The sequence below is a fragment of the Lissotriton helveticus genome (assembly GCF_964261635.1).
Source record: "Lissotriton helveticus chromosome 1_1 unlocalized genomic scaffold, aLisHel1.1 SUPER_1_unloc_23, whole genome shotgun sequence".
NCBI classification, from domain to species: Eukaryota; Metazoa; Chordata; class Amphibia; order Caudata; family Salamandridae; genus Lissotriton; species Lissotriton helveticus.
The window spans coordinates 2424379-2449135 of record NW_027611663.1 but is presented as its reverse complement, the minus strand read 5'-3'; the positions used below and the strand labels follow the sequence as shown (position 1 = coordinate 2449135).

Here is a 24757-nt window from a genome sequence, read left to right as displayed (position 1 = left end):
CCATTTTTTTCTGGGCATAGAATAAAACTTGCAAAAACACATAACATGAATTGTCGACTGAGCAGAGATGTTATCACACGGGCATAAACATAGGGTGCGGGACCATTCATTAGTTTTTGGGAAGGTAACCCTAGTGTGAAAGCTGCCAAGGCGTAGGCAGGTCAATAACAATCTAGCATAGGCTCCTGCAGTGTTTAATAAGTATGGTTGTATTCCTGGTTGAGTCAAGAGTAGTTGGTGTGTACTCACTGACGGTTTTACAATGTTGCTAGATAGATTAATGGACTCCAAATAGTCCAGACATAGTGATTTTAAACTATTTCTAGTAACATTGTCCAAGCTGTCAGGGTTAGAGAAATATTCAGGATTGCCTAGACTCTCTAATAAATGTTTGACATAGGTCAACCAGGAAATTCGGTCAGCCCCATCAAGGGACAGACAATCATTGATCAGGTCCCTGTTCAAGCCAGTAGAAGTGCCAGTCCAAAGTTTATGCCACAACAAGATGGGCTGCAGTTTAATCAAGTCTAGGAGTTAAGGCAACCACAGCTCAGCGTGGCATACGGATGCATCTGTACTACTGGGTACAGCTAAAAGATATCTCAGGAACCTATTTTCAACTATTTGCAGGCACTCGGCATTGGCATGACCCCAGATGCCTGCTCCATACATGACAACAGGAATGCATTTGGCTTTATAGATTGTTATTAAAGCTGCAACTGGGCACCCCCCCAAGTTCCTGGCAAAATGAATGATGGCACCAGTGGCTTTACAAAATAATAACTTCCTGGATTCAATAGCTTTAGACCACAGACCCCTTTTTTCAAATACATTGCCCAAGTAGGAAAAATGAGCCGTGAATTTGAGTTTCCTGTCTTCAATAAAGAATTCACAGGCACTTGGTACTGGGCTTACAGCATTTCATTGTAAATGTTTTATTTATATTGACACGAAGGTCAAGATCTAGCATATAGGCCGAAAAGCTGGTAATTACATTTTGTAGGCCAATGGGGGTACGAGCCAATAGGACGTTATCATCTGCATATAATAAAGCTCTTATTGGCTTTCCGTTTATGCATGGCAAGTCCTGACAATCATTACCTAATTTTGCGCCCAGGTTATTAATATAAAGAGTGAACAGGAGGGGTGCCAACACGCACCCCTGCCTCACCCCCTTCTTTACCGAAAGGGTCTTACTGAGTTCACCACCCCTTCCATAGTGCACCCGGGCCCTAGCATCTAAATAAGACTGTTTTAAAAAGTTAAGAATGGGTTGATCAACCCCCATGGCGTCTAAAATGCTCCATAGCTTCTGATGGTTAACACAGTCAAAGGCTGAACTCAAATCAACAAAGCATAAAAATAAATTCCCCCTTTTAGCCTTTAAATACTTTCCAACCAGTAAGTTCAGGTTTAAGCATTGTTCGATGGTTCCCACACCTTGGCAGGAAAGCATACTGTAATTCAGAAATTATACAGTTTTCCTCTGCCCATAACTGGAGGCAATTTAAAACAACACGCCCAACCACCTTTGCAAAAGAATCTAGTAATGAGATCGGTCTATTGCAGGACGGATTGTCACGATTGCCCTTCTTGTAAATAGGGACCAGTATCGATTCCGTCCAAGTGGCTGTAAATCCCAGGGCCAAGCAAGCTTTTAAGACCAGGGCTAACAGGGGTCCCCATTGCAGTGGATCTGATTTAAATAAGTTTCACTGGCATGCTATTGGGGCCTGGGGCTTTGCCCTCCATACTTTCGTTGATTTCAATAGGAAGATGGTTTGGAGGGATTAAACGTATGGCCGCCTCGTTTTGGGGATCCACCTGATTATTATAAAAGCCAGAAAAATGGGGCACCCATTTATCCTCCTCTATTTCAATACTAGGCAGGTTACCCGAGGCAAGGAAAGGGGCATTCACTGCCTTCCAGAAACCTTCTGTATCTTTCAAGGCTGATGCTAGTTTTAGATCTTGCCATAATTCGGACTTTATGTTTGCCTTGCGTTCCTTAAGAGATGTCTTATAGGCTAATCTTGCCCTTTTTATATCTGCTCGATCTTTTACGGGTTTATGTAAGGAGGTTATCAAGGCTGCATGGGTTTGGGAACATTTGGCATCAAACCAACTGCTTCTCTTGTCAGCCCATTTCTTACTTTTTGCCCGTAGTCTATTTTGTATAGTCTGAATTATTTTCCCAAAAGAACTAAGAATATCTGTTTTGTTAATGTTTTCATCGAGATAACCTGTAAAATCATCTTTGCAGATGGTTAAGAGGTGCTTACAAAGTTCAGATTGATTTACAGCCGCCCATTCGACTGTGTAACCATTTTGTCTATCAATAGCAACATCTCCTGCAGGTGTGTGTCCAGTGTTTTACTTGTTAATGCTTTGGCAGGGAGTTTTAAAAGGACGCTAATCGGTTAATGATCGCTAAAAGCAACAGGATGTACTTTAAAATTGTGTATTCTGTCCGCATATCTATTTGATATCAGTATATGGTCTATGGCTGAAAACAAGCCACGTCCGTTAAAGGTACTATTAAAAGGAATTAGGGACGAACACACACTATTTGCAAATCCCAAATCCATAGAATATTTTAGCAAATTAAATGAATCTCCAGAAGCAGTGTGCAAGAAACGGAACGCATCATTTGCATCATCTCGGTCTATACCACAAACGTCTCCCATTGTATGTGGGCACGGTCCACAATTAAAATCCCTGCCCCTGATTATACAGTAGTCTTTACCAGAACTTCTTTGGGTCTTGTCCAAATCTCTCTGCAAAGGCATCAAGATTTGTCTGGTGTCAGCAATTGGTATATTATTATAAAAATTTGACAAGACTAAATAATACTTATTATCTAAGTTGATTTTTAACACCTGATAACAGGTTTTAGACTTCATGAGGTCTATCTTGTGAGCATTTAACCTATAGGACACATAGATGCAAAGGACGCCCTTAGTCCTTCCCTTACTTGAGGGCACTGCTGAACTGGAAAATGTCTTAAAACCATTAATATGTAAGATGTTATCAGACCAAGTTTCTTAAATACTTATATTATGGATGAATTCCAGCCAGGCAGCATTAGACAGTTTAGCTTTAAGACCTGCCACATTCCAGAACAGGATCTCTATTTCTTAAGCAACTGTTTAATCTTTTTTTAACTATCTATCTATGAAATGCTTCTTTTAAATCGAAACTTTTTAATACCATATCTAAATTGTTGTATTTTCTCCCATATATTTTAATTGTAATCAAATTAATTTATGTATTTTTATTGTGAAGCTTTTATGATAAATTTTATCGAAATAAAGCCTTTTTGACTTGACTTGACTATTTCTTTCAGTCTAGGCCCAGACTGTGATATACAATCAGTGGGGGCAGGGACTACGTTCGGGCCACCAGAGCTATTTGGTGTTTCACTATAAGAAATGCAGGCCTTCGACTGAGTTATTTCACTCTGAGTATTACAGTTACAATGATTAGCGGCATTGCTTGCCCTAATGTCGGGTTGTTCAGTATTTACAAGTAAAGCTGTACATTGCGAGATTGTTCCTATTGATTGACATTGTACCCTATTGCTATTAATGTTACTGAGTCAATCGTTATCTTCCAGGGAAGAAAGGGCCTCAAATCTACTAGTCAAAGGTATGCTGAACTGAGTGTGGTGCATGTTATTCATGAAATGGGCTGGGAGTTGCATCTCCTGTCCTGCGTGTCGGAGGTAGTTAGTGGGGGGATACAAGTAACCCAACGGGAGTACATTTATTCCATGATTGGTCACATAGAGGGAACCCTGTAGGCTCAAAATTTCTTGTGTTAATCTTGGTGTTCTAAAAGTGAGGACTATCCAATCACCCGGGAGCCTCTTATCACATTTCCCCACCCATCCCACTCTCCGTGCCATTTTAAATTAGCTAAATAGGGCATCAGTTAAGCCAATTTTAGACCCGAGCCTGCAAAGAGACTTATTATGTAAAGTCTCCCAGGATTAAATTGATTTGGACGTGGATTGTGGTACATTTGCCGATATTATTGTATATGGTGTGGCTTCTGGAGATAGATGAGATAGATTTAAGGTCAGGCCTTCTTCATTTACCCTGCCCCTTACCCTATATGTGATCTCGGGTTTGGGCAGTCTTTGATTAATAACGGGTGCTATATCAGATGGCGCTTTATTATAATCTAAATTAAGATGACTCGTATGTCCAACACCCCCCCCAGATTGCACGGCTGGTTGTGAGATGTCCGCCATATGGGGGTTGGCTATATTTCCACCATTTGATGTGCTCCCTAGACACCCTAAGCAACTGGGCGTTATGTTATTTGTGCCTACACCCTGCATTTTTCTCAACAGTTCCTCGATCGCCAGGGTCATTGCCTGCAGTTTCTCTGATGTGGCCGAGGCCGATAGTGAAAGTTGATGGTATGGGGCATTGCCAGATCTCTGCCCCTCACTGGGCACCAAAGAGATCACGGAAATGGAACAAGACTCCAGGCGCCCAGACAAATCAATCAATGTACCTTCCAGAAGCTTTAAACGGCCGCCCAATGAAGCAACATTTTTGTCTATAGATTCCCTGATCCCACCAAGGACAGTGTCCAATACTGTCATATTAATGGCATTAATGGCTGTGCCGTCCTCCTTGGGCAGAATTGTGTAGACAATGAAACATCCATGGTCTGAGGACTTACAGAGCAATTCTTTACCGCTGTATTGGTCTGGGAGTCACACTCGGATTCCTTTTGAAGTTTTTGTTTTGATGGACCCTTACCCTTCTTACGGTTCACGGATGCCTTTGCCTTCGGCTTAGCCTTTGTGCCCCCAATGGAAGAATTGGAAGTCCGGGTTCTAGAGGCTATGCTTGGCCCGTTAGAGATATCCATTTGTAGTGCTGGCGGCTCATCATGTACAAGGGCCAACACATCCGAGACCACTGGTAGTGTCCCTAAGTTTTAAGGTGATGAGCAGGATTGGGTTAAGTTTTGGGAGATACCTGCTGGATTATGTAATCCTAATGAGGTTCACCTTGAATGAGAAAAGGGGTCTAGAGACAGCCGCCTCTCTGTTAGTTCTATCTCATGGCATAGTAATGATTCTTCCCTCGTTATAAATGCGTCAGATAATCACTCCACCACGACGTTAAGTACCAATCCCGCTTCACACGAATCAACAGAAAGTTATAATTAAAATCTGTACCTGAAGGTCGTTATAGAGGTGGTATAATGTAGGGCCACTTGTAGGTTAGTTAAATGGGGCGACAGGCACACTGCAAGTTGGGGTGGCTTTTTGGTCTACCGCAGGGGTGCAGGGTGGGGGGATGTGTGTTGAGGGGTTCTTGGGGGGTGGTGGAGGGGTCTTTTCTTGTTTGTTTGTTTCGAGGCTACGATTTGGTCAGTATTTTATCCTATGTGCCTGTTTCGTGGCGGAGGGACTGTTTGTTCATTTCTGGGATGGGGGTAGGGGGCTGAGGGTGCTGAGCTGGAACGTTAATGGTCTCGGGGATAGGATAAAACGGGGGATAGTTTTGCAGTATTTGAAGCGACACTCCCCGGATATCGTTTTACTCCAGGAGACTCATCTCGTAGGAAATACGTGCCATGCGTTGAATAGACGGGGCTACCGTTTGGTGGCCCACTCTGGCTTTACTACTGGGTCGAGGGGGGCGGGTATCCTGGTTAGAAACTCCCTCCCCCTCGAAATAGATGACATGGTTTTGGATGATAGGGGCCGCTATGCCGCTGTTGTGGGCCGTTGGGAGGGGAAGACGATCTCCATTTTGTCTGTGTATGTTCCCCCTGGTCTACAATCCACCACGTTTTCTGATTTGGGCGGGGTGGTCCTGGGGCTCCCCGATGGTCTGTTGGTAGTGGGTGGCGATTTTAATTCAGTTGTCAGTGGGGAAGAGGATCGTAGCCCTCGCAGAACCCTCCCCACGTCGCAGCTATGGCTGGGGAATTTTTTGTACACGTTGGGTTTAGCAGATTGTTGGAGGCAGCTGCACCCTGGACAGCTCCAGTATAACTTCTATTCGGAGCGCATGGTAGTCTCTCGAGACTCGATTACATACTTGTACCAGCGGCACAGATGGTCTCTGTGAGGGAAATTAGGCATTTGGCTAGAGGGATCTCAGACCACTCCCCACTCTGGCTCACTATTGACGTGCGGCTAGAGTCCGGGGGTCGGGTCGCTCCAATTAATCCATGGCATCTTCGCAACCCCAACATTGGTACGGAAGTGGTTAAGTGTATGGATCTCTACTTTGCCGAAAATGTAGGGTCGGTGTCCTCCCCTGTTTCTTTATGGGAGGCATACAACACTGTGGTCCGGGGTCAGACTCTATCTTTGATTGCCAGCGAGAGGAAGCGCAGAACTATGGAAGTGGTGGGCCTGGAAAATGACATCACTGAGTTGGAGGAACGGATGGGGTCTGGGACTACGCCTGAGGACTTGCACTCCTTGGTACTTAAACAGTCTGAATACAGAGCTCTGGTGACTGATGCGGCTAGGGCAATGAATCGTGAGCAGCAAGGTCGTCTGTGTTATGTGGGTGACAAGGCGGGAAAATTGATTGCTTGGCTGGACAAGAGGGATAGATTGAGTCGGGTGGTGCCTGTTATTGAGAGAGTGGATGGCGTGCGAGTGGTGGACCCGGTCGAGATAGTGGAGGTCTTTGCCCAGCACTTTCAGAAGGTTTACGCGCCGGTCTCTGGCAGACCGGAGGAGGATTCGCACTTGTTGCTCCGCGATATAGCGTTGCCTAGTCTGTCGGACTCAGACAAGGAGCTTATGGAGGCAGATTTTTCCACCGATGAAGTAGCGCTCGCTATCCGTTCGCTTCGTTCGGGCAAGGCTTCAGGCCCGAACGGCATACCGGTCGAGCTGTATAAGCTGAGCCCTGACAAAATGGCGCCGTATCTTCGCCGGATGTTCTTGGCATCGCAAGATCTCGGGCTTCTTCCCCGGGACCAGAGACTGGCGTCCATTGTGGTCATCCACAAGGATGGCAAGCCTCGTGAACTCTGTTCGTCATATCGGCCGATCTCGCTTTTTAATGTGGAGCCCAAGATCCTTGCAAAGCTCTTGGCGAGCCGGCTGATTACGGTGATCGGCGATTTGGTACACCCGGATCAGTCTGGTTTTATACCCCACCGCAATACCGCATTGAATCTTCGACGTCTTCATGGTGTCTTGGCAAGGGCGCGGTCTCTTGAGGAGGCGGCCATCTTGGTCTCACTTGACGCCTCGGTGGCCTTCGACACGGTGGAATGGCCATATCTGTGGGCTGCCCTTGCCAAGTTTGGCTTTGGCCCTAAGTTCATTGGGTGGGTTAGACTTTTATATGAGCAACCGCTGGCTCAGGTGGTGGTCAACGGAAGGGCCTCGGAACCTTTTGTTCTTGGGCGCGGCACGAGGCAGGGCTGCCCTTTGTTGCCGCTCCTTTTTGCACTTGCTTTTGAACCCCTTGGAATCCGTTGGGAGCCCTCGCTCAAGGGCATACGGTGGTCCCCCGCCTTCGAGGATCGTGTGTCGCTTTATGCCGATGATATATTGTTGTATCTCACTTCTCCCCGTAAGTCGTTGGGTGTTCTGTTTGACATCCTGAGTTCTTTCGGGAGGAACTCTGGTTTGGATATCAACTGGGCTAAGTCCTGTATTTACCCACTTAGGGGTGGACAACCTTCTCTGCCCCGCATTTGCCCTATACCTGTTTCCGAAGTTGGCTTCAAGTACTTGGGGATCTACATTTCGATGGACCCCACGGTGCGCTATGAGCGGAATTTACTACCTCCGCTTGTCCGGCTTAGGTCGGATGCTGCAGCGTGGTGTGGATTGCCTCTGTCCCCTTTGGGAAGAGCGGCCTTGTTTAAAATGATGTCTCTTCCCCGGTTCCTGAATGCCATTCAGAATACGCTCGATCTGGTTCCGGCCAGCTATTTCCGTGAAATTGAGGGCCTCCCGAGGAAGTTGGTTTGGGGCGGGCGGCCCCGCATAGCATTGGCAAAATTGACTTTGCCGTGGTATGACGGTGGTATAGCTTTGCCTGATGTCAAACGTTATTACTGGGCAACTCAGTTGAGTGCTATCAATCACGCCATGTATGGTCCTGTCCCGAATCCCGAATCCCGCCTATGAGATGGACAGGTGGCAACTGCCGGGGGGTGATTACAATAGAGCGCTCTATTCCAGAACCGCCAGGAGGAATCTGACGGGCCCCACTGCTGTGGCGGTACGGGTATGGGGCAGTGCAACATCGGCCACGGGCTGGACGGATAAACTGACTAGGGCAACTCCCCTGTATGCTGCTGAGAGATTGGGTGGTCTGTGTTCATCGAAGGGATTCGATAGTTGGGACCTTATCGGTATCAGCAAATTAGGCGATCTTTGGGCCACCAGCAGAGTCAAAACTTTTGACGAACTGAAACGGGAGTATAAGTTGAGTGACAGGGAATATTTTCGATATATTCAGGTCCGCCACGCACTCGATTCGGTCTTCCCTGTTGGGACTACGATTCCTGAGTCTTCACCCCTGGAGGATAGAGTGCTGGATGGGCATGTCCCTGACAGCACTATCTCTCTCATATATAAAAAAAACTTATTAATGCCCGTTCGGACCTCCTTATACAGCTAAGAGATGCGTGGATTGGTGATGGTCTGGAGTTGGACGACGAGGACTGGCAAGCTGCAATATCCTCCCCTAAAGAAGTTGCGATTCCGGCGCGTCTCCGACTGGTGCAGCTGAAGATTCTGCATCGTGTCTATGTCACGGGTCCACGGTTGGTGCATTTGGGTTATTCTGTGGATGTGTCATGTCGGCGAGGCTGTGGTATGCTTGCTACCTTCCTCCACATTATATGGGAATGCCCGGAGGTAGTGGTTTTCTGGAATCGAGTGCATGCGGTCATGGGTGAAGTGACGGGTGTTGAGCAGCTCCCTGAGGCCAGACGCTGTTTGTTGAATGTATGGGAACCGAATGACTGTACGGTTGCTCAGACTCAGTGGGTCACGCTGGGTAACATGATTGCAAAGAGAGATATTGCTCAATTGTGGGGATCTCATAGGGCACCGTCGGTCTCGACCTGGGAGGAGAACATGGACTGGTGCATGTTTAGAGAAAAAATCGTGTACATATCTCGTGGTAGGCCCAAGAAGTGGGGCAAGATATGGGGTCAATGGAATTCATATCGAGGAGAGATCTGTGCTCCTCCCCTTGCTGAGCCCCCTGACATTCCACGATCTCCTTGACTGTACGTTCTGGTACTTTGATTTCCTGTTGTATGTGATGCACTGCTCACTCTCGGTCCCCACTCCCCTCTCCCGTGATTTCTTGATGCCTGCTACTCATTTGTCTCCCCCTACCGTACGTAACAGTCCTTATATTGCTTGGTTTTGCCTCGACTATTTTTCGGGTTTTTCTTTGTGGTGTTTATACATTGTAAAAAATGGAAACCTTTATTTATCCTCTCTTGCCATGGGCTTCGGATAACATCGTGCTTCTACGCTGCCGGACCCTCGGGCTGTCGGCTGATGAGCTGTGTATAGAGTTGTTATTGTTATTGCATGTAACTGACCGGCCTCTGTGGTTGTAGGTCTGTAACTGTACTCTTTTTTACGAAATAAAGGTTTTTAAAAAAAAAGAAAGGGGGGGAGAGATGACCCCCCCAACTATCGGCTAATTTCCCAATTAGGCAACATCTGGAAAATCTTTGGGAAACCCTTACAGTCACGACTCGAGACCAGGACAGAGGAGGACAATATTGCCTCTAACTCTCAGGCTGGATCCTGAAAAGGCTAAAGTAGAATCGACCAGGCTCTGAGGTTGCACATGATCTGTATGAAGTTTGTGTCCCTGGAAACTACCCGCTCTACTTGGTCTTAAGAGACCTAAAAACAGCATTCGATTCTGTCGCCGCTCCGTCCTTCTGAGTCTTCTGGAAGAAGGAGGTTCCCAAGCAACTATTTAAGTATCCGAAAGGATCTGCCGCGGCAATCATTCCAGAGTAAGATTTGGTGTAAAAGAAGAATGCACAGAGAAGTTTGAAATAAACATTGGCGTTGGGCAGGGTTGCGTACTTGCCCCAGCTTTATTCAACATTCACATCAGTGGAACTGATTTCTCTCGGGAATCTTCGTCTTGATGTTCCGATATTGGAGAAGGAAAATATTCCAATCCCGCTGGTTGCAGATGATGCAGTAATATTAGCGCGTACTGAAAAATCAATGCATCAACTTTTGGAAGGCTTTGAGCTATTCTGTAAGGTACGGAAGTTAATAATCAATAAAGAGAAAAATATATGATAATTATTCATTAATCAAAGGTATTGTTGACATTCAGGATTAATGGTAAACCAACTAAGCGACTTAAAACATGACTACCTCTGCATACGAATGGATGACCATTTATATTGGAAAGCTCATGTGGCGAAGGCGGAAACAAACTTGACGCCACTATTCTACATTTTGCTAACTCAAGCAGCAAGAGACCAATAAAACTAGCATTGATGCATTCAAGACAAATGCACGTATGGCCTGCGCTTATGGTGCTGAACTGTGGGATTTTACGAAAGTTCAGGCTCTTCTTAAACTGGGAAACATCTTCTTGTTACGTGTACTAAACCTGGGTCTGGGAACCCCACTGACAGTATTAAGAGCTGAGCTGGGGTTCACTGGAGGATCTCACCCAATAAGATATTGGATGCGAGTGTGGTCAAATCTATTGTTTGCATCATATAGTATGGTTCCGCAGGAACTGCGACGATGCAGGATTACAATAATTTACTCCGGTTCAAGCACACTGAGAACATTCTAACATACACTAGTTGAGTAGAGAAATAGAATCATCTGGAACTGATGAATAAGGCAACACTAGAATTGGTTAAAAAGAAATATTGTGCATTCATGTGGAGCACGCAAGCAGCAAGGAAAGGCATCCTTCCGACTAATTACCAGAAAGTAAAATGTGAACCTTGCCTGGAGCAGTTCATGGACTTGCTGTTCCCTGCTGAGAAAATGGCTTTATATCTCATGTTCAGATTAGGAACTCTTCAGGTGCGGACCTTAACTAAATCATGGGTAAAGCCCCTGGAGGCGGATCTGACACGTGTCCCCGTACATAAGGGGGCCCTGAGTCATTTATACATTTTATGCTGCTGTGTGATATGTCGCGTAAAATACGAAGGTACTACCTACGTCCACTTTTTCTAACATGTAATCTGAGATGCTGCAGTGCAGTACTTTTCTTATGTTATAGAACTGATCGTATGGAGATTTGCCAGGCAGTTGCTTCGTATATGCAGACCTGCCATAGACAGCAGTGAAGGAAGTGGGTTCAAACCATAAACCAACTGTAGTGATGGTTTTGACATTTTCCGTTTATCTCTGGGGGCTGTGCTCGTCCTTTGACATACTTGCCCTCATAAACTGGGGCGTAGCTCGACTCCAACATGAAAGGCACTGGAGAACCTTATGGACTGGACAGAGCATCGAGAGGTATTGTTGCACATTTCTACTTGTACCTGCACTTTATAAAATGCTCGCTTAGGTGTTGGCCGTCTATTGGCCCATATCTGAGGGTTTAATTTTCACCCGGCTGTCAGCAAAACAAACTATTTGGACAATCCTTGTTTTTTTAACACACTAGGTAACGTCTGCGCAGCAGGCTAGTGCTCTTCTTTTATTTCTGATGTTTATAAGACAGCTGTCAGGCTTGCTAGGGGTTTACTTGCTCTGAGTAGGCAACAAGCAGACGGCGACGCCGGTATCTGCACCAATGTACGTGCTTGTTAGCTGGTACGCTTTGTAAGATCTAATGACCGCTCTATCTAATTGATTGGTTTTAAAAGTGATGTACGTCATCCATTTGCACTAGCATTTTACGTCAGATCATGGATTATGCGCAAAGTGAAGTATTTGTATGAAACGTGCTTAAGTCGTTTTAAATCAACAAGAATTGTGATTGTTTTATCTGCTGTAAATAACGCTGACAATAAACCTTTGCTATCAAGTACCACACCTGCAGGAATGCTCAGTGGGTTGTGCAAAGCTAGATTTAACATGGTCGTCTGTGGAAGTGTGTCCCTCCAGAAATCAGAGTAGATCATACGGTGGGGGGCAAGAAAGGTTTATTTAAGTATCACAGATGCAGAGACCCTTTCCATCATCAAGCTAAGACCAACGGACAAATGTCTCTATTCCAGCTCACGGCCTAGCAACCGTCCCCACATTCCAGAATATCATGACACAGGACGTCACACCTTCTCCCCCCTTATATATAGGGAGGAGTCACTTTAGTCTGGTGCTCAATTACATATGTAGATGTGTCTGGTGGAACCTGATAACTGAAAGGCACGCATTTGTTTACATACAATTTCAAATATGTCTGATTTATTATTCCTATTACCGCGCTTTCAACCTTGAGAAGGCCCATCCTAGACCAGTGTGTGGACAAAAGACATGCCGACAAATCGAGGGCAAAGGTATTGGAACATGGTCTAGGGACACTGACAACTCCTACATCAAACCTCACGTTTAACTCATGAAGCGCAAAGAGGGATATAAAGCGATATACTGAGAAAAAGTAACCTTGAGAATTGCTGCAAACTAAAGTAAATTTTAAAAAACTAATAAAAGTACTACATATCCACAGCTGTGAGACCTGGAAGCCGATTATTTCTCAATATAGCCCTAGTTTATGATTACCTTACAGTGCTCACATTATCATCCGTGCTAGAAAAGATGGGAGCCTGGGATGTCTGGTCACAGAAGCTCATTTACATACAAAGGGGGTGACAACCTGTTCACAACGCACAGCACAGCTTGTACACAGAAAAGGGTAAAGTCTTGAGTCTCTTTTTTTCATTTTCTTTAATATATCTTGCACCTCGCTCTCTTCTTCTCTTTCTCTCATTTCATTCATCATAAATTACTCAAATTCACTATTGCTTTATCAGCACGGCACAAGTCGGGGGTAGCCACAGTTTGAAGGGGTCCCCCCACTATTATCTAGAAACTTGACTCAGTTCCATCTAGCTCCTTAGCCTGCGACTGTTTGTTTGTGTGAGTGGCGCAAGAGAGGAACAGAGAACTTGACAAAATTAGCCCTTCTTTTGCTTAATACACAGTAAATGTGAACCACTTTGGGGCTTAGGGGCTGGATAATGAATAACATCAGGAAACAAACGCAAATTAAAAGCACATTTTATTTATTTGCTGAAAATTGTTTAAAAATGTAATTTCAAAGTTTCACATATCTGCTTAAAAATATTTACACTTTCAGTCATTTCCGAGTTTAGTTACAAACTAATAGTGGGAAAAACAAATGATGTATAAAAACTGAAACCAAAAACATATTTTTACATTATTTTATATTTCTTGTTTTGTGTTTTTAAAACTGGCCGTCAACCTTTCACGTGAAAATTAGTATAAGGGCCTGACAACACTTCTTGTGATGTCACTACATGTGACGTCACTGTGATTTGCATATGATAATGGGCTCCTTTACTATTTTCCTTACTTGTGCGCTGTTTATTGGCATGACATGGGTCTATAGGTATTAAAAATAAACATATAAATTCACAGGTGTTCAGGCCATTTCTTTGGTGATGTCACACATTGACATGTATTCGGCTGCTTCTTCTATTTTTAGGTGAGTACATGTAACGTGCCGTTTCCCCTCCTTCCATTTCTCTCTATTTCTCGCCCCTTTCTTTGTCTCTCTCGCTCTCTTTATCTCTCACCCTCTCTATCTCCCACACACTCCTGTTAGCGTTAGCTTCATGAATGTCACTGCCACTTCTGGCATTCATACGACAAATCCTTTAGAAGATTTGAGGACAAGGGACAATCAAGTGTGGAAGACTAGTTGCTGGGAGTGCAACTGATTATCCTGGCACATATATGCTGTTGATGTGGGAATTCGCTATTTCACCACATTCTTCAAACAGAGTCGACTGCTTACAATGGCTCAATTCTGGTAAAAAGAAGAGTTTGGCAAGTCACAAACTGAATAGGGAGAGCCATGTCGGAGAGGAGCCACGGGTCACACTTAGTTATAAGGCCCGAGGCACGAGCTGATCCATCAACCGATAACAGAGTGTAAAAGATGCAGCAAACATTACTTAAAAACACTTATATGCTCTTTTATATCTAAAAACAGGTTATTTCTTGAACACCTGTGCTTCACTTTAGTTCATCACATATACTGCTGCGGCATTTGTTAATAGTAATATCTACATTTTACCAATGAAGCTTCCCATCTCCAGAGCTCTGACAACGTGTCCACTCTGGGTGTGTTTGGTTTATAGGTTTTATCACTAATCCGACAAGTTAGCTGAAAATATCGTTGCTAGTCCCAGTATTGTTCAGTGTTGCTTTTAAAGGAAGTGTGATCCGGTGCGATTGAATGTTTTTCTTTGTATCTCTTCTTCACCAAATAAAAATCAACAATTTTTCTTTTCTTTTAGTCCACATTGTGCTAGCCTCCCACTGTGTATCCTGGTACATCATGCTGCTTTGCTATGTGTACAGAAGTGAACAATCACTGGAAACAAACACTTTTATAACTCTGCAAATACTGTTATCTGTTTTCCTTCTTTACTGCTAGTCCTGTCTTCTATCATCTGGCATTTCAATGTCCCACATAATTTGAATTTAATTTTTTTCCGTAATTCATTCCTCTCACAATAACTGCACTGTTCTGCTGTTGTCTTTGTCCTCAGATGGGTCAATATTATTTTTGATGTTCTTAAGTTCTTTCCAGAGTCTCTGTGTTCGGGGTCTTGAGCCCAAATATCCACGGACTCGATAATTCTCGTTTCGGTGCCTACTCGAATCACGGGTTCACACTCTGCAGCTCTGGGCATCAACTTGCTTAATCTCCACTACGGCCCCCCCGCAGCGGGATGCCTGGCTTTCACCTTGGGGATGCCCAGTACGGGTGACTCACAGGGAAAAAGCCAGGACGGGTTCCCAAGGCAAGCGCCGAGATGCCTACGGGTAATCGAGCGCTATATAAGAACGCATAATAATAATAATAATAATAATTCGCTGATGTGTTTGGAGGTTTGATAAGTGACTAAAGCTCTTCCTACATTCACTGCCCTTGAATAGTTTTTCCCAAGTGTGTGTTTGCTGAGGATTTTGAAGGTGTGATAACTGACTAAAGCACTTTGCACATTCACAGCACTTGAATGGTTTTTCTCCTGTGTGTGTTCGCTGATAAATCCTTATTGCTGACGAGTCGCGAAAACTACTGTCACATTCACTACAATGATAGGGTTTTTCCCCTGTGTGTGTTCGCTGATGTGTTTGGAGGCTTGATAAGTGACTAAAGCTCTTCCCACATTCACAGCAGTTGAATGGTTTATCCCATGTGTGAGTTCTCTGATGAATCCTTAATGCTGAAGAGCCGCGAAAACTACTGTCAACTTCACTACAATGTTAGGGTTTTTCCCGTGTGTGTTCGCTGATGATTTTGTAACACTGATAATTGACTAAAGCTCTTTAGACATTAATTGCACTTGAATGGTTCTCCTGCGTGAGTTAGCTGATGATACCTTAATGCTGAAGAGCTGCGAAAACTACTGTCACATTCACTACAATGATAGGGTTTTTCCCCTGTGTGTGTTCGCTGATGATACCTTAATGCTGTAGAGCTGCGAAAACTACTGTCACATTCACTACAATGATAGGGTTTTTCCCCTGTGTGTGTTCGCTGATGACTTTGTAGATGTGACAATCGGCTAAAGCTCTTTGCACATTCACTGCACTTTAATGTTTCTTTTCCTGTGTGAGTTCGCTGATGATACCATAGTGCTGAAGAGCCATGAAAACTACTGTCACATTCACTACAATGATAGGGTTTCTCCCCTGTGTGTGTTCGCTGATGTGTTTGAAGGTTTGATAAGAGACTAAAACGCTTCCCACATTCACTGCAGTTGAAAGGTTTTTCCCCTGTGTGTGTTCGCTGATGTGTTTGTAGCTCTGATAATTGACTAAAGCTCTTGACACATTCATTGCACTTGAATGGTTTTTCTCCTGTGTGAGTTCGCTGGTGACGCCTTAATCCTGAAGAGCCGCAAAAACTACTGTCACATTCACTACAATGATAGGGTTTTTCCCCTGTGTGTGTTCGCTGATGTGTTTGGAGGTTTGATAAGTGATTAAAGCTCTTCCCACATTCACTGCAGTTGAATGGTTTCTCCCCTGTGTGTGTTCGCTCATGACCTTGTAGTACTGATAATTTACTAAAGCTCTTTAGACATGCATTGCACTTGAATGGTTTTTCTCCTGTGTGAGTTCGCTCATGATACCTTAATGCTGAAGAGACGTGAAAACTACGGTCACATTCAGTACAATGATAGGGTTTTTCCCCTGTGTGTGTTCGCTGATGACTTTTTAGGTCTGATAACCGACCAAAGCACTTTGCACATTCACTGCACTTGAATGGTTTCTCCCCTGTGTGTGTTCGCTGATGACCTTGTAGTACTGATAATTTACTAAAGCTCTTTAGACATTCACTGCACTTGAATGGTTTTTCTCCTGTGTGAGTTCGCTGATGATACCTTAATGCTGAAGAGCTGTGAAAACTACTGTCACATTCACTACAATGAAAAGGTTTTTCCCCAGTGTGTGTTCGCTGATGACTTTTTAGGTCTGATAACCGACTAAAGCACTTTGCACATTCACTGCACTTGAATGGTTTTTCCCCTGTGTGTGTTTGCTGATGAATCCTTAATGTTGAGTAACGACTAAAAATGCTTTCACATTCATTGCAATGGTATGGTTTTTCCCCTGTGTGTGTTCGCTGATGTGTTTGTAGATTTTCTAATCGATTACAGCTCTTCCCACATTCACTGCACTGGTATGGTTTTTCCTCCGAGTGTGTTCGCTGATGTCTTTGTAGGTGATATAACTGACTAAAGCTCTTGCCACATTCACTGCATTTAAATGGCTTTTCTCCTGTGTGTGTTCGGAGATGAATTTGTAGGTGTGATGACTTACTGAAGCACTTTGCACATTCACTGCACTTGAATTTTTTTTCTCCTATGTGGTTAGACAGATGGCTTTGTAGGTGTGACGAGAAAGTAAAACACTTTGCATATTCACTGCACTTGAATGGTTTTTCCCTTGTGTGTGTTTGTTGATGTCTTCGTAGGTTTGATAATCGACTAAAGCTCTTCCCACATTCACTGCACTTGAATGGTTTTTCTCCTGTGTGTGTTCGGTGATGTCTTTGTAGGTGTGATAACTGACTAAAGCTCTTGGCACATTCACTGCACTTGAATGGTTTATCGCCTGTGTGCGTTAGCAGATGAATCCTTAATGCTGAAGAGTAACTAAAACTACGGTCACATTCACTACAATGATAGGGTTTTTCCCCTGTGTGTGTTCGCTGATGACTTTGTAGCTCTGATAATCGACTAAAGCTCTTCACACATTCACTGCATTTAAATGAATTTTCCCTTGTGCGTGTTTGATTATGTCTTTGAAGGTGTGATAACTGACTAAAGCACTTTACACATTCACTGCACTTGAATGGTTTTTGTCCTGTGCTCGTGTGCTGATGAAGCTTGAGTAGTGATGACAAACTAAAGCTCTTGCTGTATGTGTATGATTCTTCTTTCTTAGTTAGTGCCTGTGGGTCGGGTATAAATTTATCTACATCCCTTGACTGTAGTTCCTGATGGGCCAACATGGCTGATAAAGCACTTGTGATTTCTCACACACTTTAAATGTGTGCAGTATTTTGCACGTTTGATTTCTGTTTTAACAATAAAATACAATAGCCACCAAATATTTGCCACACTTCTAGTACGTAGTATGTGTCTTTGTAGGGGATTGTGCCTTTAGATTGGATTATGGCTGTGGACGCTTGCAGGTAAAGATGTATCTTCCTTCTGGCTGGTGCAAATTGGGACAGTCTGTTGTATTGTAGATAGAAGAGCTCCTCTTTCCTTTACCCGTCAGTTGTCTGGCTCCGCTCTGTTGTGCTTTTCGCTTGTTACTGTGGTTTGGCCAGAAAGAGTTTACAATTCACCTAGAGCACGGAATGAAGGCTTGTCTTCATTTTAGAAAATAGAGCACTGCGGTAATCACATCATACCGATACATTGATCAAAGTTAGTATTTGACACTTGTTTATTCAGGAGGTGGTTTGTTATTGTTGTTGCCTTAATTTTCCTAAGGTCATTTATTCGTCTTTTGGCGTGGAGGTGCACAGCTCAGACTCTTACAATCACTGAACTGCCCTTGATGCTTCATCCGGGATCTGTCAGTTTGTGTGCAGGTTCCTCTGTCGCCGACTGCGCTGATGTTTTCCTGAATACTGTAGCTCAATATTTCTGCTATTATTGAAGATTTACAGCATTCGCGTTATTATTGATGGTCAATTCATACATTCAAGGCTTGTTATCTGTAGGATGTAAAGATATTTAAAATTACTAAATTGAAACAAAATAGAATGAGAAATCACAATATTTATCTGGTTGTAAAAGACATTTCAGGGGAGATTTACCAAATCTCCACGCAATGTGGCGCAGGCCTCCCCCTGCGAGGCTGCACTGCATGACAGGGAGGGAGCAGGAGAGCACCATATTTTCAACGATATGGCTCTCTCCTTCCCTTTCCCTTGCGCCGGCACTGATTACAGCAGCCCTGCGCCATGCACACACCTTAGCACCAGAGCGCTAGCGTGTGTGTGTGAGCCCAGCATAGGTTTTCTACAGGAAGGACACCCTTCCTGTACAAAATACTATGCCTAGACATGAGGGAAACCTTTTCCAACCTTGTATGCATGTTGCACAGTGCAGCACGCATGCAAAATTCAGAAAAGGAAGGAGAAATTAAAGCATTTCTCCTTCCAAGCGCCTAGTTTAAAAGGGCGCAGTTTTCTCACGCTAAACCCAATCTACTGTATTTGGTAAATTGAGTTTAGCGTGAGAAACAATGGGGCAGATTTATGTCAGACGCGGAAATGTGGCGCATCCCTGCAACCTATTTACAACGTGACGCATCTAGGCAGATGCGTCACGTTGTAAAGCCCTGCGCCACATGAAACCTGCGTCAGGTTTCATGTGGGCGTTCTGTCGCAGGTTGGGCGTTCCCTCGTAGGAAAGCCCCGTAAAACTGACGTAGTGAAATCTATAAGATTTCACTGAGTCAGTTTTACGACGCTGCTGGGTCAAATCCTTACGCCTGCTTGAAGCAGGCGTAAGGAGTGACGCACCACGTTATGTATGGGTGGCCTCTGTACATTGCAGGAGTTGCGTCGCACTTGCGACGCTACTCCAGCAATGCGCCGCCCGTACACCACAAGATGCGTCACGCATCTGCCCTTCCTTGCACCATGGTGCGCCGCAATGTAAATGCGGCGCATCTGTGGTGCCGCAAGGAGGGAATTGCGTGACATCAGTTCTGGCGCATCCCTGCTGATTTGCAGAGATGCGCCAGAACTCATAAATCTGCCCCAATGGGTGGTTGCACGGGAACGCCCATGCCCCACCATTGGCAGGCCCCAAGGTGCAAAGTAACGCGAAGCAGTGCAGTGCGATGCTTCACATTACTTTTACGCTATTTGCTGGAAAGAAAATTAGGAAAAAAAGATTTTGCACTCTTTTGTGCCACTTTTGTGACGCAAACACGACGCAAAATCTTAGTAAATCGCCCATTCTTCTTTACTGCCTTTGAACTTAGTAGGGAATATTTCATAATACACAAATATTTAACTAAAAGTTCTGGTGATCAGGTGACATCCTATTAATGTCTGAAAACTAGGTGATTTAACAGTGTTCACTGAGTAACTTAGCAAAGTAAGGGTGCTCGGAGCTCCCAAGTGCTTAAGGTTTTGCTTAAGATAGATGCATACGGTCAAGATTTCATTCAAACAACAATAGAGTTTAGAAAAAGAGATGGACCAGGCGGGGCTGCAAAATTTCCAGTAACTCTTTACGAAGTATACAACGAAAGTAACTCCATTCACACACTTCTCATTTCTTTCCTATTCACTTAAGATTATCTCAAATACCAACTTCTGTCTTTACCTTGCTGTTCATAGGTCACCTTTGACACTTTCAACAGCTCCCTTGGTTCAAGCATTTTTGGTTTCGTCTAACCTGGAAGAGTGGAACATTATTGTGGTTTGTCGGGGTTTCCTATCGCCATAACATCTGTCCATCTCCCTGAAACTAGTGCAGCTTACAGTGCCCGGTTCTGGTCCGGAAAGTCTGGATTTTCTGAGCTCCGTAGAACATTAAGACAGTTCTTCCGCATCTAACACATACTACAAGACTCCAAGAGTCCACGCTACAAGTGCTGCTGCAAGGTTTAATTAACCCACTGTATCTGAACATCCCCTGGCAAATGCCAACTAGAGAATAAACATCCAGCCTGCACCAGCAGAGTGCAGAAAGCTTTTCAAGCTCCTCGAGGTACATGGACTTTCTCTGTCTGTCGTAACTGAAGATGTTAATCCTTGGTAACATCTATTGCCTTTGGACAATGTCCTCCATTTTGCTATCAGAATGTAACTCATCCTGCGCAGACACAAACCCTCAAGTCTGTATTGCATGAAGCTGGGTGGTTCTCACGCAAAAGAGGGCCCTCCACAAATTGCTGACATTTTCTTACACCCCCTGGACAGCCGTGGCAACACACAGACCACCCACACCCCCTCAGGGATCACCAGTCCATCTGCCAGGATCAAGACTCCGATCTTTCAACCTTCTCTGTTACCGTCTTTGGAACAGCCTGTCTCTGAGATTCGTGGAAGCTCCACACTCAGTGAGCTCAGAGTTGCCTTGAAAAACCATCTCATGAGAGTGCAAGAAAAGAACATTAAGTGACACGCACTACACAGAAGTGTAAATATATCTACCATTATTGTTCCATGTACCATTGTCCTACTGCTGCTGTTTTGACATGGATGTTTTGCCGGCTATCACAGCAGCTTCTTCGTTTAAAACCTTACGCAATAGTTTGTTTTCCATCATACCTACTTACCTATGTACTGTTTCTGACCCTACAGCATCTCTGGCAGACATGTTGTGCTGTCTGTTGCCACATAAATAGGAAGTAGATTGTTACTGCAGGAAGTGTCCTTGCAGTCAGATGCACTTGATTGGGATAAAAGGTACCATGTTTGTTAGAAAAGCTGCAACTATTGGAATAATAACATACCAAAAGCCGCTGATACAGTGCAATAACACAGACCAGGTACTAGAAAAACGTGATGCAAACAATGCAATAACACAGGCCAGGCATTGCAAGAATATGACACAATCAGTGCAATAACACAGGCCAGGTACTAGGAAAACGGGACTCAAAAAATGCAATATCACAGGCCAGGCATTAGGAGAATCCGACGCAAACAATGCAATAACACAGGCCAGGCACAAGGAGAATCTGATGCAAACAATATAATAACACAGGCTGGGCACTAGGAGATTCTGATGCAAACAATGCAATAACACAAGCCAGGCACTAGGTGAATCCGAGGCAAACAATGCAATAACACAGGCCAGGCACTAGGAAAACGGAACGCAAACAATGCAATATCACAGGCCAGGCATTAGGAGAATCCGAGGCAAACAATGTAATAACACAAGCCAGGCACTAGGTGAATCGGATGCAAACAATGCAATAGCACAGGCCAGGCACTAGGGGAGCAAGCTATCTTATCACCAGCAAGGGACTCCACAAGCTCTGTGCAGCACCCTGGTAGCAAAGGAGTCCCAGGGTCCACGTCGGAAACGCCGCTATTGCCATTGGCCTATCCAGGCGCTCAACCTCAGTGTGAGGACTGCCTGCCCCAGCATCCCTTGATGTCACGGCGCTTATAGCGCTGCCTCTCCCCCCGCAGCGCGGGACGCGCGCGGGCGAAGCCCGGGCCAAGGGCTGTCCCGTCCTTGCCCTCATTGCCAGGAAGAGGCAGGGCAGGGCTACCCCCCTTTCCACTGGCATTAGGCATCTTGCCTACTCAGATTCGCTGGACATTCAAGAACTGTTGTGGACTAGTCAAGGTACTGTTAACGCGGTTATCTCCCAGCATTGCCCAAACTACTCTCTTTGATTCTAAATAATTACGCTCTCTCTCCTGAGGGGTTTGTGGGGCCGGTATACGGGTGGCCTGCGGGTTCTCATTGTCCACGGGGCCAAGAGGCCTGTTCATTGCTGATTGTGTAGACAGGTTGCTTTAGACTTAACTTGCACTATAGCGGTAGCATGGGGAAAGGGAAAACTATGGAGGGCAGTGGGGGAGGGGCGGGCGGGATAGTAAAGGGAAAAAGGCTAGGAAGGTACAGAAACATGCAGGGAGTAATTGTGTACTGGATAGGATAGACACCCGCATTAGCGAGTGCGAGGACATATTAGTGACAGATACAACCGCCCATGTAGCAAATACTAAATCCCCACAACGCTCTACCCAACCAGCTAGCTTAAACAACCCTACTACGGCCCGCCAATTAGCTATTCCAGCTATGTTTCATAACCCCCTAAAACAAGCGTTGTCATAGCCAATGGGTCTCGCCTTTGGGACCTTATGTGTTTAGCCAGAACTTTTGGCTATGTTGTACAGCGTTGTGGCTGCTGTGAATTTTGTTGAAAAGTTATAATAAAAAGTGTTAAGCATTTTTGTTAAGTTTATACAAACGAAGACAACATTATATACAACTGAAAAACCTGATAAAAAAGATTTTAACATAAAAAATGTCTTCTATTTTTTTTGTACTTGCACGGCTGGCAACTTTTTCTTGCCTGTTCTCATGCTTGTTTGTTATAATTTTTTTATTATGGGAAAGCAGGACATAAATAACGGGGGAGTGCAGGTTGGAAAACAGTAATTTAATTAGAACACGAGCAGCGGACGGACACTAGGGAAGAATCAACAGATTCCAGGGCAGACTGACGTGATGATTAGGTGATGCACTGATACAAAATGGTGGTGGTGAATGATGACTAGTGCTCAGGTGGTGACAATATATGGTGTGGATTGGAGGTACGTTGTGGATTGTGGTGTTGGAACATGTTGTTTGGTGTGTAATTATGCAGTGTGTTTTGGAAATGTGGAGTTTAAATGTGTGGCCTGGAACTGTGGTGTTGAGTGAAATTATGCTTAGGAAAATTGTGTCATGGTGTGGAGTGCATTTATGTTGATTGGTGGTATGTGGTATAGAGTGCATTTATGTGGAGTGTATTTATGATGCATTGAGTACAGTGCAATTATATGGCGTGTAGTTATCTGGCACTGACTGGTATTATATGGAGTGTATTTATGTTGCATTGAGTAGAGTGTTATTATGTCGTGTAATTATGTGGCACTGAGTGGTATTATATGGAGTGTATTTATGTTGCATTGAGTAGAGTGTTATTATGTGGTGTGTAATTATGTGGCACTGAGTGGTAATATGTGGAGCGTATTTATGTTGCATTGAGTAGAGTGCAATTATGTGGATTGTAATTATGTGGTACTGAGTGGTATGTGGAGTGTATTTATGTTGCATTGAGTAGTGTAATTATGGGCGTGTAATTATGTGGCACTGAGTGGTATTATGGGGAGTGTATGTTGTATTCAGTGGAGTGTAATTTTGTGGCATTAATTGGAGTGTATGTTACATTGAGTGCAGTGTAATTATGTAGCATATAATTATGTGGCACTGAGTGGTATTGTTTGGAGGGCATGTTGCATTCAGTAGTGTAATTATGTGGTGTGTAATTATGTGGCACTGAGTGGTATTATTTGAAGCATATGTTGCACTGAGTGCAATTTAATGTGTAGCATATAAGTATGTGGCACTGTGTGGTATTATGTGGAGTGTATTAATGTTGAATTGAGTAGAGTATAAATATGAGGCATGTTATTATGGCACTGAGTGGTATTATGTGGAGTGTATTTATGTTGCATAGAGTAGAGTGTAATTATGTGGCGTGTAATTATGTGGCACTGAGTGGTATTATGGGGAGTATGTTTTATTCAGTAGAGTAATTATGTGGCACTGAGTGGTATTGTTTGGAGGGCATGTTTCATTCAGTAGTGTAATTATGTGGTGTGTAATTATGTGGCACTGAGTGGTATTATTTGAAGCATATGTTGCACTGAGTGCAATTTAATGTGTAGCATATAAGTATGTGGCACTGTGTGGTATTATGTGGAGTGTATTAATGTTGAATTGAGTAGAGTATAAATATGAGGCATGTTATTATGGCACTGAGTGGTATTATGTGGAGTGTATTTATGTTGCATAGAGTAGAGTGTAATTATGTGGCGTGTAATTATGTGGCACTGAGTGGTATTATGGGGAGTGTATGTTTTATTCAGTAGAGTAATTATGTGGCACCGAGTGGTATTATTTGGAGTGTATGTTGCATTGAGTGCAGTGTAATTATGTATCAAATAATTATGTGGCACTGTGTGGTATTATGTGGAGTGTATTTATGTTGCATTGAGTGGAGTGTAAGTATGTTGTGCGTAATTAAGTGGCACTGAGTGGTATTATTTGGAGTGTATGTTGCATTGAGTGAAGTGTTATTATGTAGCATATAATTATGTGGCGCTGAGTGGTATTGTGTGGAGTGTATGTTGCATTCAGTAGAGTGTGATTATGTGGTGTGTAATTATGTGGCACTGAGTGGTATTTGGAGTGTATGTTGCATTTAGTGCAATGTAATTATGTAGCATATAATTATGTGGCACTGAGTGGTATTGTGTGGAGTGTATGTTTTATTCAGTAGAGTGTAATTATGTGGCGTGTAATTATGTGG

The 24757-nt window shown here is 44.0% G+C and overlaps 1 protein-coding gene across 2 annotated transcripts in view; it reads right to left on the bottom strand.

The window, feature by feature from the left end:
• Positions 1-15290: 15290 nt before the first annotated feature.
• LOC144805760 (uncharacterized) overlaps positions 15291-24757 on the bottom strand; it is an 84145-nt gene continuing 74678 nt past the window's right edge. For both annotated transcript variants that reach the window (XM_078672249.1, XM_078672248.1), the window contains exon 2: positions 15291-18413. In XM_078672249.1, the coding sequence (XP_078528375.1) occupies positions 15510-17696 (2187 nt within the window). In that variant the 5' untranslated portion in view covers positions 17697-18413 and the 3' untranslated portion in view covers positions 15291-15509. The remainder of the gene's footprint in view (positions 18414-24757) is intronic.